General features: G+C 32.1%; 2 protein-coding genes across 3 annotated transcripts; one reads left to right on the top strand and one right to left on the bottom strand.

The window, feature by feature from the left end:
• Positions 1–225: 225 nt before the first annotated feature.
• Positions 226–6,903, bottom strand: LOC110814397 (bifunctional riboflavin biosynthesis protein RIBA 1, chloroplastic-like). Of its 2 annotated transcripts, none has more exons than XM_022041844.2 (7): positions 6,701–6,903; positions 4,819–5,194; positions 4,493–4,714; positions 3,502–3,824; positions 2,914–3,043; positions 1,538–1,834; positions 226–750 (listed from the first exon to the last, which is right to left on the bottom strand). In XM_022041844.2, exons 1-7 carry the CDS (start codon positions 6,754–6,756, stop codon positions 481–483), a joined length of 1,674 nt encoding a protein of 557 aa, XP_021897536.1. In that variant the 5' UTR covers positions 6,757–6,903; the 3' UTR covers positions 226–480. The 2 variants fall into 2 exon arrangements, with proteins under 2 accessions (XP_021897536.1, XP_021897535.1); XM_022041843.2 differs by having other exon boundaries at positions 4,819–5,203; positions 6,701–6,902.
• Positions 6,904–15,259: 8,356 nt separating this feature from the next.
• LOC110814390 (homeobox-leucine zipper protein ATHB-6-like) lies at positions 15,260–17,400 on the top strand. The gene is made up of 3 exons (XM_022041836.2): positions 15,260–15,609; positions 15,945–16,318; positions 16,420–17,400. The coding sequence occupies exons 1-3, from the start codon at positions 15,546–15,548 to the stop codon at positions 16,972–16,974; spliced, it is 993 nt and encodes a 330-aa protein (XP_021897528.1). The 5' UTR covers positions 15,260–15,545; the 3' UTR covers positions 16,975–17,400.
• The last annotated feature ends 3,914 nt before the right edge of the window (positions 17,401–21,314 follow it).

The following is a 21,314-nucleotide window of genomic DNA, read 5'->3' as shown; positions in this document are numbered from 1 at the left end:
TCACATTTTTTTTTCAAAATTATTTTTAATTTCGCTCATAATTCTATTTATTTAATTCTATAAAATGATATTAAAGATTTAATTATTTATATATATAGATATTTTTATTGATTAAAAAATTATAATTTCATAACACTAATAATTATAATATATATTTATGAGTAATTAAACAATTTCTTCTTTTCGGATACCAGAGTCAAGTTCATGAACATGAAAAATATCAGGTACATAATCATCAGTTTGAATTGATAATGAGATAGGGAATGAAACAAGAGGACCTTATGATATCTCTGGAATACAAGCTTTTACGATAATTTTTGACATTTTGTAATATAGCAAATTAGTAGTTTAATTATAATAACAAGTTTGTAGAACTGCTAAAAGCTGGACTGTAAAAATGCTCATACATTCAACAGCTAGTTTCAAATATATCATATATCTACTTGTCAATTTTGTGCTACTCAAATTACCTGAATTTCCTTATGCCTCGGATACATCACCGGGTTTGCTGTCTGTGATCAGATTGTCATTTCCACCGGAAGCATCACTCATAATACCATTGAAATCTACACTGTATACGTGCCCCATTTTTGTACGTTTTGTCTCTAAGTATCTTTTGTTCTCTCGAGTTATAGGTGTTAACAGAGGAACCCTGCCAGCAATTGACAGGCCATATCCTTTGAGTCCAACATACTTAGCAGGATTGTTAGTCATCAGTCTCATTGTTCGGACACCCAAATCTCGCAGTATCTGCAATGGATTTAATCATAGAATCAGCTGTATAAACGATAATCCAGTCATAAGAAGACAGTGTAAAGGAAAGAGATGTTTCTAATTGCTCTGTAACTAGAGAAGAAAGCACCAAAAGATACTTACAAGTCAAGTAACCTTAAAACTTTTCAGATTTATGAAGTAAAGAAACTTTAATGCAATATTTAAAAGTGGTATATGTGCTTGTTTCACAGTCCTTCAAATCAGCAATTGCTACTGAGGGACTAGTCTGGGAGCCATTTACTACTTTTACTTTGCAAATTACCGGAAAAAAAAAGAATTAAAACTAATAGTCCTTTGAAATAGGCGCTGATTCTTCTTTACTACAATAAGATTGTAGTGGTGGGCACCCAAGAAACAGACAGAAGCTCCTACAAACAGTCAAGAAAATCTTAATTTCTCAATAATTTCTATTTCTTTTATGTTCCTAAATCTTAAATTATTAGATTTATAGAATCTGATCATAATTTTCATGCATAATTAAACCAATTGCACTAATACATCTTGTTATATAATAATAGATATGTATTTTCACTTTTCAAGAAAAAAAATGAAAAATTTATATAACTTAAATGTAAGATAAAATTGACTTGTTTTCTTCTTATAAATCTTTGTCACTTATATTGTATTCTCGTTCACATTCCATAAAATTAAACTTTAAGCCAAGCTCAAGCATATCATCCAATTAACATTACCAAGGCTAGAACAAGATTCCTAAAGTGCAACGGAAGTGAACGTAAATAGTATTTTGAAAGGAGAATAGTACCTGTGCACCAAGGCCATACTCCCGAGAATCAACTGGTAATCCTAACTCTTCATTGGCTTCAACTGTGTCACGCCCATCATCCTGTAGGTTATATGCACGAAGCTTGTGGCCCAAACCAATGCCTCTACCTTCATGGCCACGAAGATAAACCAAAACACCTTGACCAGCTGCTTCAATTTGCTTCATGGCAAGAGCCAACTGGTTACCACAATCACATCTAGCAGACCCAAATATGTCACCTGTGAGGCACTCAGAATGTACCCTCACAAGAATATCCCGCCCATCTCCAATGTCGCCCTGCATGAATTTCAAACAGTTCAATATTTCTCAGAGCATTCCTCCTCCCAACTCACATGCTAGATTGTAAAGAGGATAACAATCAGAAAAACATGAAGAATGCCTAGGGTTACAGTTATCAGTTGAAACACTGAATTGTTCAAAAATTTCTAATTATGTGTCAACGCCTCATGGTATAGATGATGCAAAAATATAATGCAAATATCCCTAGAACCGTCAAAATGCAATTCAATCTCCAGTAGTCATACAGTCTTCCTATCAGCAGTAGGTTAGAGCAATATAAATTTGAGAAAAACATTTACCAGAAGTTATTTTCCAGTATTCCTGATGTGTGGCCATATAATGAATGTAGAAAATCCATACCACCCAATCCGAAAATGACTCTCGAAAATAAAGTCATAGTATTCTCTACCTGATCAAATGAACTAACTTGCAACTTTGCAAAATCCTGACCCCATCAAAGGTTGATTTCATCATGACATGAATTTGTTCTTTTCTTTTGGGATAAACTCATTCCATGAATTTGTTTATCCATATCATCCAATTGAAAAATGACTAATAAAGAAACAAAGTATTTATTATCATCTACCTGATCAAGTGGACTAACATGCAACTCGAGAGACTCCTTACCCTATCAAGCTCATTTCATCATCCCATGAACTTGTTATTTTCTTTTTGGATAAACCCATCCCATGAATTTGCTACTTAGTTTTTTGTTGCAGAAAAACACTTTAAAGCAACCTCACATCTCATTCATATATCTTTGTATTGATTATGGACTATGAATGGGACTTTAAGAATATAACATAAATGTAGCGGAAGATGGTATGCTTTTGCATTTACCTTGGAGCACAGTGCTGGGGTTGAAAAGAGACTAAATTATGGGCATGTAAAGTTAAGATGTTCTCTGGTACATAGCAAGATATATCGCTGATATGTCGTGTATGGCATTAATTAATATTGCTAATATTAAATATGAAGATGAATTATTTACCAAAAGAAAAAGAACAAACTTGAATTGTGGAAATTCAGATATCAAGATATGGATGGTAAGCATGGTAATTGAACAAGCCACTTACTTTAACCATGGCTATATGCTCAATCCCATCAAGCATTGACCTATAACAGTAAGCTTTGAATGGTCCCCACATAGTAGGTATTGGTGCAGCCGCAGCCAACTCCACCAATCTATCTCTTTTCCTCCTATATCTGCAACATTGCAATGCTAATCAGAACTTCAACAACTCAGCAGCATGGTATGAAGGCCAGAATAGTTTGAATACCACCTTCCAGTGTAAGATATGCCCATGTTTTGTTCCCAATATAGCATTTTCACATATATATAAAGCATCTTCAGTGCAATTTAATCACATTATAGAAGTTATAACTATCATAAAACAATTTTGAACTAGTCCTCAAAAAAAGGTGTCCTTTTTCTTTTCTTTTTTTTCCCCCTTAGCAAGCAACTAAGGAGCAATAACCTTCCACATTTCCATCTACTTTTGTGGAAGTAGCAGGAAGAATGCACTCGGTTTCTGATGAACAGGATATTTATAAGTGTTAACAACAAATGACACTAGTTTACATATCATCTTTTTAACACAAGGTGATCTAAAATCTTACCAGAAATTAGTAGCTGTGTAGAAATCAAAGGTGTGCTGATATACCTTATTAAATCAGCAATTGAAATGATCTTCAAGTTGTTTTCTTTTGCAAATTGCTGGAGCTTTGGCAATCTAGCCATGGAACCGTCATCATCAACAATCTCACACAAAACTGCAGCAGGTTCTAAACCAGCCAAGACAGCAAGATCTACAGACGCCTCAGTATGTCCAGCTCTTTTCAGAACACCTCCCTCCCTGTATTTCAAGGGAAAGATATGACCAGGGCGATTGAAATCTTGAGGCTTTGAATCTCTAGATGCAAGGGCTAACACTGTTGCAGCCCTATCACGAGCTGAGACACCCGTTGTTGTCCCATATTTTGCATCCTAAGCAAAATAGACACAACAGACATCTTAACCTTAAATCTATAACCATGATAGATGATTCTAAATCTATAAACCCAATGAGTTAAATGATATGCTTGGAAGCCTATTGTAGAGGGAATTTTTTTTCATTCATACATTAATCATCACTGTCAATGTATTCTCCCTCTCTCCCTTTCAAGTTCATCAACATTTAGAGGCAATCAACATACTACTGTTTAAGATAGCCATGCCTGGCACTATATTCACAGGACAAGCCTGGGATCAAAAACAGTAGGTGTAATATGTACCACCTAAATCAACATCAAAATGTAATGTTAAACTTATTCACATAACAAAATAATGCCAAAATCTCCTCCCGAAATCAAAAGGAAACGATCAGATAGGGACTATATAGCAGCATAAATTTTCATGACTTCAATTTAATAAACAATCTAGAATCTACAGTTGATGGTGGAAGAAAGAATTATGGAAATAACATGCACAAGAAATAAATCTTCAAAAATTTGCTAGCACGTGGACCCTACAGAGCATATGTTATTCCACAGATTATATCTTCTGGAAAGATCAACAAGTTTCTACAATGATGAAAAATAGGAGAGAAAAATTTAAAACTCCTTACCACCTTTCTACCCTCCAGGCTTTAGACAAATTCAAAACAATCTACATACCACTGAGACAGTGAATGCTGTACAAAGTTTTTCCTCATTCTCTTTCTGCGTCACCATCAATGGGAGTTCCAGCCTCTCTAGATCTTCACCTTTCATACTCACACACACTATTCCAGTTCCATGCTTGACAACGAAGGCCATAGCTTCAGGTGTTACCAACGAAGCTGCCATTATTAGGTCACCTTCGTTTTCCCTGTCTTCATCATCTACAACAATTACTAACTGCAAAATATACCAAGTTGGTGTCAGGCTTTACTCCTAATTGATAAAAAAGAAATTATTTAACCAGGAATTGGATCTTTAGAACTTCGTGACATAAGACTAACCTTGCCTTGATGAATATCCTCAATGGCCTCCATGATGGAAGCAAAACCTTCTGTAGGACGGTCCAGGTCATATTCATCATTGTCCACAAAGAAACTACTAGTTGTTGGAGTTATTTCAGCTGCAAGTGTTCCAAATGACGCGGCATCTGGTTGTATCTCAATTCCAGTTGACTGGTTCACTTGTTTGCTAAAAAGGGTATCCTGTCCCACAACTCCATTGCCGTTAGGATAAGATAGGAGATCACCTTCTCCAGATGTCAAAGCAGCTCTAACTCTACCTAAGCCCTTGAAACTCAAGCACAACTTTCTATTCAGACTACTTGATGCAAAATCTGGTGTGCCTCCACTTGCCATAGGACTCAAACAGTGCAAACCACTGTACTCTCTGAAGAGACAAAATTAGCCACATTTCATACAACCAATAGATTGAGAAAGCACTGAATAAGAAGGTGCAAGTAGCTTATTAGTCTTTATGCAGTTTTATGCAGTATACAATTCCATGTCCTATTCACGATACAATACAGAACAACAACTATCCTTCCATTGATTGAAATGGTTGATACTAATCATGAACCATATATCCGAATATTAAAATTGAAATAATAAAGATGAATGAAGATTACTTAAAACTGGTAAGAGAAGGCCAAATTTTAAGACCCCTCCACGTGTAAAACCAGGTTTCCCCATGGATTTGTAAATACAGAAACACAAACTCACCTGTAATCTGGGGGACACAGATGAGCCAATGAACAACAAAGCAGAAAAAGCAAGGCTCCTAAGATTTAAACCTAAGAACTCAAGCTTTGGTGGCACATGAAAGCATAAACTTGGCGAACCAATCACTCTAGGTTCTCTAACAGCTAGCTTTCCAGCTTCCTCCAGTAAATACACTGTTCATGAACCGCTTCTGGTATCACATATCTAACTCAACTGACACCTACGCTTCCAGTTATCCAAATCACCAGCTAATCCATGGCCGTTGCTATTCCTTTCTGCCGTCTAACAGCTTAAAGGCAGTCCCCAAAACCTTCTCAACCACCGTCGGATATTTCTAGCCAGAAAATCTACTCTCTTGCTGAACCATGTAAGCCCAGAGCACACTAGAATGAATAAAATTCTCTTCCTCCCACTCTCTCTCGCACTCAAATACTTCCTGCTTTCATCCATTACTTTCAACCATGCAAAACCTATCAAATATGCTTTTAGCTTACATTTTCGTCAATCCACATTATACCTCCATGCTTCTATTAGGGTATGTCTGGAACAAACTAAAAATTCTGTAAAATTTGTTTGAGAATTCATACTTTTTACAGCAAGAGACTTACAAAATTTATCAGAAAATTATAACAATTGAATTCATTAAAGGTTCCATTGTAACTAAAATGCATTCAAATTCTATTAATTCCATTAGAATTTTCTATGGGTCAATTTTTGTCATTTTAGGTCTGATTTTCACTCTTTCCTGATTAAATCTATTTTGAATTTCCAAATAAATTTCTAACAAAATTATCGAAGTGTTCCAGATGAAGTTCCTTGCATCTCATCTTTCGATGGCAAAACATATCTGGGAATGAAATGAACTAGACACAACAATGAAGAACTAAAACTTTTAAGAAATCTGGAATCAACAGAAAATCCCACCAAGAAGCACAAGCTTTCCAATCATCATCGTTGGCTATTTGCATCTTAAACTCCTAAATAACGCTCTCAGATTCCGAAACTCAATCCACATCTCTAAATTTCCGAGCTAACCCACCCAACCAGAATTTCTAACAAAGGAGTTTCCGTGCACCTAAGTTTGACCAGAAACTTTCTCGACAACCAAACACTGCAGTAACAAACCAAGAAAACGAAACAAATACCCAAAAGCAAACACACTTACAGTAAACGTGGAAGGGGAGTGGGAGAGCAATAGAGACTTAAGCCAGCCATTTCCATGCAGTCGGAGCCTGGAAAGTGGGAAAGATGTTATCAGGGGGGAGGGTCCGATGATACTCGGGGCGCTCGTCAACTACCGTCACCATGGATGATTGATGCGAAAGAGAAAAGGATATTACTGTTGCAATCCGTGTGGATGCTTCCACCTTTAGCTGACGTGGCTAATTTTTGCTTTCCGGATTCGGATATATTACCTTTTTTATTTTTTTAATTCCACGTCATCATTTTCCTTTTTCTTTTTTCCAGACTAAGCATTTGTTTTTTTAACTAATTTATAAATTTATTCATAAGTATTTATTTTCCTATAATGCTATTACTATTTCTACTTTTTTTTTTTAATTTCTCCTTAAATTTTATAGTTTCTGAATAAAATATATAAATATTTAAAAATAATAATACATTCCACTCTAAATTTTTAATATTATAATAAACAAAAAAAAAATGTAATATCTCCAAAATTCAAACACTCTTAATTTTTTTAAAGTAATTTGTTAATGGGTTTGTCAGCCCATCATTCTTCTATAATTTAGCTGGGCCCAATATGCTAAAAAGCTGAGCCCATTAAAGACCAGACTGATTGCTTCAATGGGCCGGGTCGGCCCAATTGGACCCATTTGACAAGTACTTAGAAAAAAATAAAATGAATCGTAACGAAAAATAAAATTTACGGACAATATTGTAGAAAGTGTCAAATATCGGAGACTAATTTAATAATTTATCTTTACGTGCTAAATAGCATAATCAGTATGCCATTAGATATTCTTGAAAGATTTTTTTTTTTTTTTATTTATTATAATGAAAGTATTAAAAAGAGATATTGTAATATAAAGAGGTATACGAAACTCTCTTTTATAATTATAAAGAATTATGTACATATCTATATAGATACATAAACATATATATATATATATGTGTGTGTGTACATGTAGCTTTATTTATAATTATAAAGTTTGAATAAAGAAACATTTTCTTGAAATAATAGAAGAAGAAAAAGTCATAATCAAGATTCTACTTTCCAACTTATATTAGCCTTTGAACATCACCACCACTCACACCCAAGAGAAAGTAGATAAAGAAAGAAAATATAAAATAAAAGCTGCCTACCATTAAGGGCTCTACACTCTATAAAAGCACAATCACCTAATCAAATCTTTTCTTCACTTTGCCTTTTGTAATTTTCTTTCCATATTTCTTTGTTTTCTTCCCTACCATTAGATTCTCCACATACACACATATAGGGGTACCAAAGTCCATATATATATATATATATATATATATACACACACATACATTTTTGAATGATGTATACTTCCGTCTTGCCTTTAAATTACTTTTAATATAGTACAATGTGATGATATATATGTTTAATACACATCCCATTAGAAGATTCTTGTATCACTAAATTAAAATTATTGATTTATAGTATATCAAATATTCTATATTGCATTGTAATAGTATTATTTTCAGAGTCTAAAACCATATTCATAATTGAAAGTTAAATTTATATATTTTTTAAACTGAACAATTTTTCACGCTATTGATTTTAAATCTATAATATAAAACTATATATAAAAAATATATATACGCAAGCAAAATGTATTATGAAAATTTAATTTAAAAGTCTAAATCTCTATCGAGAATTTCGAGCGTATAACTCAGTAATAATAAAATGAACAATACTGAAATTTATTATTTAGCAGAAGCAATTAAAGTTGGAATGTTACATTCATTATACATTTATTTAAAATGTCCAATAGGTGGTGAGTTACACTAACTCGGTAAAAATATCAACGTGTTACCGCTGATACGAAAAATTAAATGATTGTAGAAAACATAAAACAGCCAATATAGCTCATTTTTAATAAAACCTGAATGTTATCGCATTCATTATTCGTTTCACTGAAAACGTTAACATTTTCTCGACACATGTAACTTCTCAAATACCGTTCATTAAAAATAAAAATTAGAATCACAATTTAACTGTATACATTTCAACAGACATACAATGTTTGAACCCTCATCTTTCCCAAGTCAGATTTCTTATCATGTTCATCTCTACACTATCGTTTTATCTTTTTTTATCAATATCGCTGGGGGTCCATAGAAATCTCCACTACACGTGGATACAAACATTTTTTTGTAACTAAACGGCTATTCTCATATCTCGTCCAGTAATGGATGCCACAATAAACAATCGTTTCAATACCCCATCCGATATGAGCGATACTTATAGACTATCAATCCTTTCCGGTATGAGACTTTCCAGCCCCGTACGGTTGAGGGTAACATCCATGGTAGGATTCACCCTATGCATCAAGTCTGTACATTCTTACCCATGATACTCAGTAAGTCATTTTCATCCAATCACATTAGTTCACGTATATTATTTTTTTCATTTACTATTTAACCCCAAATGACATGTATACCCACATCCCTAAGCAAGACAATAATATGAAATTTATATTTTAAAATACGTGAATGAAATAAATAAATATACATCATATTGACCGAAATGTATTGTGCACAAAATAGATGAACGAAAAATAAAGATTAAGATAAATAAATTGAAATAGATTAAAATAAAATAAATAAATAAACACAATAAAATGACTAAATAAGTCATTAACACAATTATGCAAGCATGGACCGACCGATTAATGACTCCATCGACAAGCCTAGTCCACCTTCTTCAGCGGTTCCTCCTCTCAATTAGAACAGTTTTGGTCGGTCTTTAATGAAAATCTATTTAAATCATAGTTAAGGGGTATCTCTCGGCGAAGGGAGGAAAAAAAACAGGTGCTTACCGGCAATTTCGGTCATCCGGTGTGGTGGCTCAGCCGAACTCTATCATTCTCTACTTGTGTTTTGCGGTTGTTCTCAATTATCCTGCGTCAAAAATACGTTAGACGACTAAGAGCGGATAAATAAGAAGAACATGAAGAATTTTTTGGCTTACTAAAGTGTTTTCGGCATTCCGACACGATGATGTTGGCGTTCCAACACGATGATGCCGACGTTCTGGCACAGTGGCGCTAGCGTTCATAAGGCAGTTGTGTCTCCTTTCGACTGCCTGTCTTCTTCTTCTTTGGCTTTGGGTGTCGATTAGAGGTAGGGTTTCGATGGAAGAGAGGTTTAAATACCTCTCTTCAATCAATCTCAACCGTCCATTATAGGAGACGTCGAGGCATGTGAGCCGTCTGATCGTGCCTATTTAAGAAATCAATCTGAGTTGTCCATCAGGATTTGCGTGGGGTGTCAGGAGCCGTTTGATCGAGACCTATTCAAAAAATTAATCTGGGTCATTCGTACGCATAGGAATGGACACAAGTCGTTTGATCACCCTAGTGCGCGGATTGCATGTGTCAGCGTGTCCGCCACGTATCACGTTCTGACTCGCCATGCTGCTGACGTAATCGTCCTACGTGGCCCAACTCTTTTAATTTACAGAGTGACCCTGTTTTTTCAAATTTCTTTCAGGCAAACCCTTTTTTATTTACATATTGGCTCCGAATTTTCTAATAGTGTTTTAAAATGGTCCAAAATGCATATTTATCAAAAATAATAATAATAATAAATATAAATATAAATTAAACTCGTGTATTTTTATTATTAGAAAAAAAAATATTAAATTTCAACATTTCGAGCCTAATTCATAGACTCGGGGTGTTACATTTAAAAAGTCTACGTGACTCATACTGATTGCACCTTTATCTTTGAATTTAATGCTAACTAAAGTATATACTTTTTAAATACAATAAAATTTATATATAATCGCAAGTAAAGTAAAAGTTGAACATGATGAACATTTTTTACAAAATGGTTTTTAAATCTATAATATCAAATTATATATATATAAAAGATTACATGTTAAAAAATTACAAACTCTACATAAATACATATTGATTGCACCTTTAACTTTGGAGCTAACCCTAATCCCCCCGAAAAAAACCAAAAAGACCTCTCTCTTTCTTAAGCTATTGAAAATGATATGGGTATTGGAGTGTGTCACTTTTTAAACATCTCATTCAACCCAACAGTTTTGGCCTTTTCCACCATCTTGTTTGGGAAATAAGATTTGGCCTCCAAAGAAAAAAGTTCGTCTGATTAATATTAATTTGTGTTTGGTTTGATTGATTGATTAATTTGGCAAAAGATTTGATCTTTGTCTAATGCTATGTTTTTAAATTAAGGTCAAAAACAGTTTATGGGTATATATACATATATATATACATATATATATATATGTAATCTTTACTTTACCACCTTCTTTCATGTCCATCAGACTTATTATTATTAGAATTATATCAAACAAAATTCACCCAACAGATACCTGCATTCAATCCTTTCTATATATATATGTGTGTGTGTGTGTGTGTGTGTGTGTGTGTGTGTATTGCTTTTAAAATATACCAAAATTTGCTGCCTAATCTTTGCTCCCATGCATTTTAGGAAACAAAAAAAAAAGATATAGGGTATAATTTTGAAACTATTACGTAAATCTTGATTTAGGAGTTGACTATTTATTGGTCATCAAAATGGATGGTCAAGAAAATTGCATGATGATCACGACGTAAACTCCATCATGTGGGTAATGAGGATGTGGGACCATAACCTTAGCTGGCTGACGGGGGAAAAGAGAAGGAAGCGAAAGAAAGTTGACAACTTTGAAACTCATTTTTTGCACCCTCTTGATGGTGATGTATCCATCAAAGCCTTGATTACCGACATGCAGCGAGGGCTGGATTAATTTCAGATTAGTCAGTATTAATTTAATTAAGCATGTTTAAGTTTCTCTAATCAAATTCTTCTCGTATTCAAATTTAACTACACGTTCTTGTCAAAATTATTCTGACCCTAATTGTGTTATTACTACACCGCGGGAGATTCAAGTACTTTCTAATTACCAGCTATTACATACACGTATACATATACATATACATATACATATACATATATATATATGTATAAATATAAATTTCTGAGAGAGTAATGATGAGTTGATATGAAAACCAAGAGTGTAAAAGGAAAAAGAAAATTATATGTGGGGAACACCCAAATCCATCCAGTCAGCGACACCCATCAATGCCCTCCAACCCTCCATACTCTTCTTCCCCATACCAACATTAATCGTGATTGATGAGCTCCATCGGATGATCTCATACACATACATGCATATATATATACATACATATATATATATATATAGAGACACACGAGTCCAAGTGTTTCTCTTTCTTTTTATTCGTGAATGACTTTTGTACACGACAAACGTGTCTCCTTCCCATATCCAACTCCATGCCTGTTTACATGGATGATATACATATACGTTTAGGTTGGATCAAAACCATGCCGAATCGACAATGACCCAGCTGGGTAACCTCACCTAAATTTTGACAACTTTTGTAATTTCATTTGAAAGATCCTGCGGGTGATCGTAACTTTGCAGGCAGTGTTTTTTCAAAAGGATAATTCACCTTTTAATAAGCAAATTTCTGCAGAGCTCTGTGAGCTGAACCGAGTATTTAAAATAATAATTAAATAGTATTATGAACTACTTAAAAAATTTATTTGAAAATTCAAAAGAAATAAATAATTAATTAATTAATTAATAATAATAATAATAAAGCCACGTGGACACAACTCATCGACTGGTCTTTTTGTAGGGTGTTTTTGGAGCTGTGAGAACCCAACTCGCACGTGTACTTGTCAAGAATTAAAATAAAATGAAGGTGGGTCCCACTGCAGCTCTTCCCCTTTTTTGTTTTGTCTCTGATCTGATCGGACGGTGGTGGGCTCTCAAAATTATGATTACCGAGATTACAGCTAAATTCCCACTTGTGCCTGCTTATCACAGCTTTAGAAATTTTCTTTTCTTTCCTCTCCTTTCATTTTTCTTTTGCTTTTATCACCCATATAGCTGTTTCTCCATATATATATATATATATATATTTATATATAAATAAATGTTGGGTATAGCCAAATTTAACTTTAAATTTTGCCCCATTAAATGAAAAACAACTTATACCATATGATTCCTAATTAAATTTGGCTAGATCAAAACACTAGTCGATAAAAATATTACTATAAGTAGATTGAATTCGGAATTTAATTTTTTGAAATAACGTAACAATCATTATTTATTATATATTTTAATTTTAATTAAATAATATATAATACATACATACATACATCAATTATAATATAATATAAAAAAAAATACACCGAGATCGGGTAACCCTTAAATTTTTGAAGAAGAACTAGTGGCTCTCGTTTAGAACCCATAGAAGAACAACAATGGTAATCCCTCTTCTCTCTATGTCTCCTACATATTTTACCACAATCCAATTCTTCCCAATTTACATATATACAATCTTAACTCACCAATTTAATTCAAACAATTCACTACATATTTTTCTAAAATCGAGTTAGAAATTTACACTTAGTTTCAACTATTTATATATATATATATATATATATATATCCGTTTTTATGTTTTTTTAACAAAAAAAATATTTTTTATTTGATTTTGTAAACAATTTAATATACAGGGAGACTACGTCGTTATAATTTTTTATATTTTTAAATTTTATAACAAATTACTTTCAATTTTTTAATTATTAATCAAAATAATTATTTTTTACGAATTCAAAGAACCGATCTTTTTTTTATATATATAAAAATAGAAACTTATTTATCTCATTTGCATAACGAATGTTACCGCATACATATTTTTTATTAATAAGTTCGTGATAATATAAAAAAATAAAATAAAAATAAACATTATGAAATTTTGAAAATTAGAATATTGATTGGCACAAAGTATATATATATATATATATATGTTATAAAAAAAAAAAGAAATTTCACGGGAAAAACATAGGGTACAAAAACATATACAAGCGATATAGCTAGGTAGCTAGGTACTATTATACAAAAATATACAAATACATAATATAAAGCAAATATTCTTAATTAATACATTAAGTTTGATTCACTTTCATATTGGCCTTTTTGGGCATATAATTAAAATCACCCTCGAAATTCGAATTTATATATTCGCAATCATATTGTCACATTCAAAAGGCTGTATATATGCATATATTAATATATATATATATATGTAAATGTATGTATGTGTTTACATAAGTGGACAAGAAATTAAGCCTAATACTAGATAAGGTGTCCACCATCAATCTATTTTTATTTCGAAATTAAAGGAAGCATGTCTTCTTTCATTTCATTTCAATTTTGTTCTTGATGGAAATTAATTAATACTTTGAAATTAATTCATCTAAACATGTTCACTAGTAAATAAATAATGTTTATATAAACTTTTTATTATATAATCTCACCGAGAATGAAAACTAATTTGGGGTAGATGCGTTTTACTCGTTGTAATTTTATCAACACGACAGTGAATTAAAGTCTTAATTATACTAAATTAAACATTATAAATTATTCACTATAATCTCATGACACATTCGTAATTATATTAAATTAAACATTATAAATCAGTCACTGTGAGTTCATAACACGCTCGTAATTATATTAAATTAAACATTATAAATCAGTTACCGTAAACTTATAATATATCTACAACGTAATAAATTTTACGTTTTTAATAAAATTCGAACTGGTAATATTTAAATAAAATATAATAATTTTAATTGTTAAATTATTATTATTGTTAGTAAATTAATTATACGGCAAGAAATATCATAAGTAACTATTGAATTAAAATTTCTTCGGGAGAATATACATTTTCTTTTCCTTATTTTATTTTTTGGAATTATATTTTTATTAATATGATAAAAATAAAATTAAATTGTACGTTATTTATTTGAAAAATAGTGAAAAATACTCGGCGATTAATCGCACCGACCAGGCTCACTCGCGGCCACGATATGCTGACGCCAATTGAATTTTCATCGGCTTGAGTTTTAGCCGAGCCGAAACACCATTTTCAGCTCCTCGTTTCGACCGTTTCGTCTCTCTCAGTGTTACGGTGAATTTTGTTTTAGAAAGTAGTAAATTACCGGGGCAAAAAAAAAAAATAAGGAAGGGAAAGAAAACGATCGAAAACCGGGAGACAACCGGCTATAGCCAGTGGAGAAAAAATTGCATTTGAAATGAATTTTGCGATCATTTCATTTATGAACTAACCCCAGTCAGATTCTAACCCTGTATCTGACCCAAGTTGGTTTTATTTAAAGTGAGAAACTTTGAGCCAAGTAGGGTTTGTAGTCTGGTTTACACTGATTTTTTTTTTCCTTCTTCCTCCCCCCCCCCCCACCAGAAAACCTTCTTCTCTCAGTTGAGTTTCCCTGTATATGAAGTGGTCACTGTTCGAAATAAGTTTTTTGATTGAGGCATGATGTAAAAAAGAAGAAGATTTGCAAAGGGTTTCTTGGGTTTTGAATCTTTCCATTAATTATCCTCTGGGCTTGTTTTCGGGTTTGGTCTGGCTTTGTTTCTTGTTTGATGGGTAAAGAGGGAGAGGAAGTGTTGAAGAAGAAAGAAGAGAAAGATGAAGGTCATGTTCGTGGAGGAGATAAGTTGGTGTACAACAAGAGTGCAGGGAGAGTTGTGCAAGTTTTTGGTACAGTTTTAGAGGAGGAAATTTGTGTTTGTACGAATAAAATCCTTCAAAACAAACATTGCCAATCCTTGTATTGCTCTTAACTAGCAAACCAGTTGAAATTTAAGCAGAGAAAAAACAAGAAACAAACAAAATCAAGATCAAGTTTAAAGAGTCAATTTCTTCAAGTTCAATTTTTTCAAGAGAACCAATGAAGAGATCTCTTGGAAGCTCAGATTCCTTGGGTGCCTTGATGTCTATCTGCCCAAACACAGGTTTATATAATAACAAAACAATCTTAATTTCTTTAAATTTCTGATAATTATTCATTGATTTTCCGATCATAATCGAACATACACATGTGATGTTTTCTTGTCTCTTTACCTTTTTTTCCACAATCAAATCGGTCTTTAATGATTCTATTTTTTCAAAATTCATATTCATAATCAGTAGTTGAACTTAACCCAAAGTGTTTCAGAACCTTCCATTTCCAATTTTCTTCATTTTTTCTTTTCCATTTTTCCGATTAACCGACAAGCATTGATTACTCTTTGTTGATCCCAACACTAAACTCTTGTCTTCCACGCTGTTTTTCTTTTTTTGTTTACAGACGAACACAGTCCAAGAAACACTCATGTTTACGGCAGAGAATTTCAGTCGATGCTAGAAGGTTTAGACGAAGAAGGCTGCTTGGAAGAATCCGGCCATGTCGGAGAGAAGAAACGCCGGCTAAGCGTCGACCAAGTTAAGGCCTTGGAGAAAAACTTCGAGGTGGAAAACAAGCTCGAACCGGAGAGAAAGGTGAAGCTAGCTCAAGAACTTGGGTTGCAGCCCAGACAAGTAGCCGTCTGGTTTCAGAACCGCCGCGCACGGTGGAAGACTAAACAGTTGGAGAGGGATTATGGTGTTCTTAAAGCCAACTACGAAGCTTTAAAGCTCAACTATGACGCTCTTCAACGCGACAACGAAGCTCTTATGAAAGAGGTAAAACAGAAACGACTGTTTGATTCACGAGATTGTTTGATTTGATTTTCATTGTTGCAGAAAAGTGAATTAATGGAGTTCTATGGTTAAATTTTTTGCAGGTAAGAGGACTGAAGGAGAAGCTCAATGAAGAAAAAACAGAGAGTAATCTTTCAGTGATCAAAGAAGAAATAATCTTGCCGGAGACTGATAATAACAAAACCCTCGAACCACCTCCACCTTCTTTTTCTCCTCCTTCGCCGCCGGCGTCGCCGCTTCTGCCGTCGGCTCCTCTCGCCACGACGTCAGATGCCACGGAGCTCAACGGAGTTTCCGCCGCCTCGCTTTTTCCCACGGCAGACTTCGGCTCATCCGATAGCGACTCCAGCGCGATACTCAACGAAGAAAACAACAACAACAACAACAACAACAACAACAACAGCCCGAACGTCGCGATTTCCTTATCGGCCGCCGGCGAATTTCACCATGGGCTCTTCATCTCCAACTCCTCTTCCTCGCCAAGCTGCTTCCCTTTTTCCTCCAGAAGCACTTACAACCATACACAGTTCGTTAAAATGGAGGAGCACAACTTCTTCACCGGAGAAGAAGCCTGCAACTTCTTCTCCGACGAGCAAGCGCCGACCCTACAGTGGTACTGCGCTGAACAGTGGAACTGAAACCCGAGATGTCTAACACAGCCTTATCTTCATAAATATATGCAGAACGGTATAGGAACGAGCCGGAGACGATGGGATAATGGGTATCTGAAAACAGAGAATGAAAGCACTCCGAGAAGTCTGTAAAATTGGGATCTGTGAAGTATTTTTGGGATCGCCATGGATAATCACTGTGACCCTGCGAGAGTTGGATACTCAGAAGAAGAAGAAGAAGAACCAAAGAGAGAGAGAGAGAGAGAGAGAATTCACATGGGTGGAAGGTGACGCAGTTGGGATTTCACTGAAGCGTGGGGAAATGATTAGATCGTAATTGGTAATCTGCTGTAAAAAAAAAAAGGAGGAGAAAAAAGAAGCAAGCACAAAAATTCCATGGGAGAGAAAAAAGAAGGTTAATGTAATGGAGCAATAATCATAATCATTTAATTAGCTTTTTTCCTTTTCCTTTTTTTTTTTTTTTTTGGTTTTATCGTGGCAAATTCAATATTTATAAATAAATCAATATAAATAATAATAATAATTTAATCCACCAAAGTAATTGACATAAATTTAATTCTCTACATATACTTAATTTATTCAATTTTATTTCAAAATCATAAATTAAAGATAAAGGACATATGCAATTTTAGTACAAATTTATATTAATTCGTTTTAATAATTAATATTAGTTTTTAATAATTAATTAATGATTAATAACCTCTAATTTATCTTATTATTATTAATTATCTGACAAAATCAATGTCGCAAGTGGGTCGTTTTTTTTTTTTTAATTTTAATTAATTTTTTTACATTTAATTTTCAAAAAAAGATTACGTACAGCGGGTGCACATGGTGACGGTGCATCTTCTGCGACGATCTGACGTGTTCCTTTCTTGTTGATTGTGCGTACGTACTCGGTACTCTGCGCACACATGTTTGCTACCGTACACGTGTACCCCGGTGGGACCCTCTTTTTCGGTGCCAGAGATCAGATCTTTTTTTTTTTTTTAATTTTAATTTCTGAATTTGAGGAACCCGCGTAAATTATTTTTAAAATTAAAATTTAAATGTGTATAATATTATAGATTGCCTTTAAAAAAAAAATTAATTATAAGTGTCTGAAGAATTATTCGATAATCACCTTAATTAAACAAAAAAATTATTATTATTAATGGAAATTGTAAAAGGAAATCTTCGTTGAAGCAGGTAGGCAAAATATCATATAAGGACTCGCACTTTTCACTCAGAGGGAGTAAAAGAGGCTTGGAGGAATGGCACGTGGGGTAATAACAATTCACTTTAAGGTCCCATTAGATACGGTTCGAGTCCACTCGAAGGGACTCCATTGGATCCAACGTACTGACAGGGTGTTCCGCGAAACAGGCGATAAATACTCGATTACTGCCAAAAGCTGTGGTCCCCACTTTTCAAACGTGGGTCCCTCCCCGCCCTTTCTCCATCATCAATTTCTCTTTTACGCAGTGCATTGGCGGATGCATGTGACGTGGGTCCCACTTTCGATGAGTGAAAAAAATATATAAATAAATATATATTTATATATTTTACACGTCACACTCATCAATGTCGCAATCACATAGAAATTTGCAAGCGCGAGGAGGATATGCATGTGTACAGTGGCGAAAACCCCTCTGATTGGTGACAGCTCATCTACTTCCTGGACTCTGAAAATTTTGCACCGCAGGGAATTAAAAAATTAATATCCAATCAGTTTTTGCCACGTGTTCGGAACAGAAATCGAATAATAATTTAAAACTTAATATGTAATTATAGTTTTTTAATAACTTATTTATGGAAAAATATTTATTTTTTTTTTAATCATAATAATAATGATAAAAAATGTTGATAATTTCTTTCTTTTTTAATTATTATTTTCTACTCGTGCTATATAATTTATTTATTTTTTGAAATAATATTTATACCCCCAAATTTACAATTACAGTATTTTTAAGAGAATATAATTTATTTTGTTTATTTTCATAATACTATATAATTATCTGTTTAATTATTTAATTACATATATACGTATGTGCGTGTGGTGTGTTTGTGCGGAATCTCTTTAGTTTTTTGGTTTTTTTATGTTCAGGTGATTCATGTTTATTTATTTTAATCGATGTGGGATTTATTTTATAAAGCAGCTCTAATACCACTAACTTTATTGTATTTTATTGCCATCTAATCTTGATTAATTAATCAATTAGACATCTATATATATATATATACACACACACACCATAATTAATTATAATAAATCTTTTAATTTATTAAATAATTTAATGGGTATTTTCGGGCAGCTAACACTTGGGGTGGCATGCTCCACTTTGTTCACACACACAATACTTTGTTTGGCCTCTTCATATATACAATAATTAACATGGGCATCGCAGTTTTGGTTCCTTCCTTTTTTTGCCTTCCTTTTTTTTTTTAATTTTCTTGTACTATTTTTTATTTTTTATTTTTTATTAAAGTATAATTTATTATAATCGGAAATGAAAATTAATTATAGACAAAAATCTTTACAAAATCCCTTAAATAATGTATTATATATCTTTGACTTAGTACACAAATATATTATAACCACACATTTTACTTTTACAAACTTATATAATGAAAAATTTACACTTACTTAGCAGAATAAACATATATACATACATATATATATATTATGTTATATTTAATAAAATTAGGGTTATAATATATTCAACGTGTTAACCGGAGCTTCTAGATCAAATTGTTGTTTGCTTGTACTCTTCAAATTCCAAGCATTTATACACGTATATAATTTATTCACAATGGTGGTCCATATAAGTTATATATATATATATATTATATTTATATACTGACCTAGCTTTATACACCTACATAACTATAACATATTTTATATGGGTTTATATTAATAAATTCTATATGTATTTTAAATTATATTATTTATATGATTAGAAGATTTGAGTATCTCAATTTTTGATCAATAATTCTAATTTTATATTGAGAGTGAACGAGAAAAAAGGACACGTATAATATTAAAAAATATTTTATATTAATGAGATTTATAATTACTAATTTTATAAATATATACATTAATAGACTTTAATTTAATAATTATTTATATTTTTAATCGTACGAATTTATTTTAATTTTTGAAGTTTGTTTAATACAACAATTTTGTATATTATATTAATTTTTAAAATATTAAAAATACGTATTAGCCTAATATTACAAAAAAATTAAAAATTAGGTTAACTCGTAAGAGGTTAAACTTAATATTATAATTTTATTTATGTTCGTAAGTCTTTTAATTTTTTATTTTAAGATATGAGAGGTTTATCATATCTCGTTTTTTTTTTTAAATAATTAAGATAATATTATTTTATTCATCCGATACTTAATTACTATTCGCCTCATCTAGTCTATTGCATATTCTCGAAGATCAAATACAATAATGATTTATTTTTATTAAAATTTATTAAATATGACCCATTTATGAACGTGGTATTATTGTCGATCCAAAAATTAAAATCTCGGTTCAACTCGAGTTATATATTTTTTGTTAAACAATATTTATTATTGGTCAATTAATAATTTATTTTAAGCATAATATAATATATATTTATTTTTTTTTGGAGTAGAGTAAAAAGGTAAAAGAGGAAAATGAAATGAAGTGGGGAGTGAAATAAATTAGGAAGGTAGATGAACGATAGCGATAGTAATTGAATGAGACGTCGCCGTTTAGGACAAAAACCGCGAGAGTGTCTGGCACACAGTCCCTCCGTCTACTCACAGGCGTTCACAAACTTTTAAGAATTAATTACTTCGACGTTTGACCTCCACGCACCTTTTATTTATTTTCCTATTTTATTTTTTATAGTTATATTTTATTTTCAAGAAATTTTATTTAAATTTAATATTTAATAATTTTAAAATAAACGTTTGAAATCAACATTATAAAATTAAGTTTATAATTATCACACATATTTAAAAAATATATATATCACTATAAATATCTACAAAATTTATTTCAAATTACATAATTTTTATACTTAAAAATTTTAAGTTCGAATTTTACTATATTTTATAATTAAAAAAAATATTAATTTAAATATATGATATCTTATAAATGAAAAATATATAATTATTAGGTTAAACACTAGTTAATACAATTTGTTTAGATTAATTACTAATCAAAACTTTCAATTAATTGTGCAAATATATATATATATGTATGTCTAAGTATGTATATATATATATATATTAACATATCTTCTAAAAAGAACTTTCAAAGATGGTATAGAAGTCAATATCATATTTATAACCCACTTTTTTATTATTTATTTATTTTTTTTTTTAAA

This window comes from Carica papaya, chromosome 4, assembly GCF_054855325.1.
Source record: "Carica papaya isolate Zhongbai chromosome 4, ASM5485532v1, whole genome shotgun sequence".
NCBI lineage: Eukaryota > Viridiplantae > Streptophyta > Magnoliopsida > Brassicales > Caricaceae > Carica > Carica papaya.
The sequence above is the reverse complement of the archived record's forward strand: the minus strand, read 5'-3'. Positions and strand labels throughout refer to the sequence as shown.

Bases quoted from the DNA above. Each gene is read 5' to 3' on its own strand.
- LOC110814397 (XM_022041843.2), bottom strand. From the start codon at position 6,756: ATGGAAATGGCTGGCTTAAGTCTCTATTGCTCTCCCACTCCCCTTCCA. The intron at 4,715-4,818 runs GTTAGTCTTATG...TATATTTTGCAG, and splicing joins AGGATATTCATCAAGGCAAG to TTAGTAATTGTTGTAGATGA. The intron at 751-1,537 runs GTACTATTCTCC...AATCCATTGCAG, and splicing joins AGTATGGCCTTGGTGCACAG to ATACTGCGAGATTTGGGTGT.
- LOC110814390 (XM_022041836.2), top strand. From the start codon at position 15,546: ATGAAGAGATCTCTTGGAAGCTCAGATTCCTTGGGTGCCTTGATGTCT. The intron at 15,610-15,944 runs GTTTATATAATA...TTTTGTTTACAG, and splicing joins GTCTATCTGCCCAAACACAG to ACGAACACAGTCCAAGAAAC. The intron at 16,319-16,419 runs GTAAAACAGAAA...AATTTTTTGCAG, and splicing joins ACGAAGCTCTTATGAAAGAG to GTAAGAGGACTGAAGGAGAA.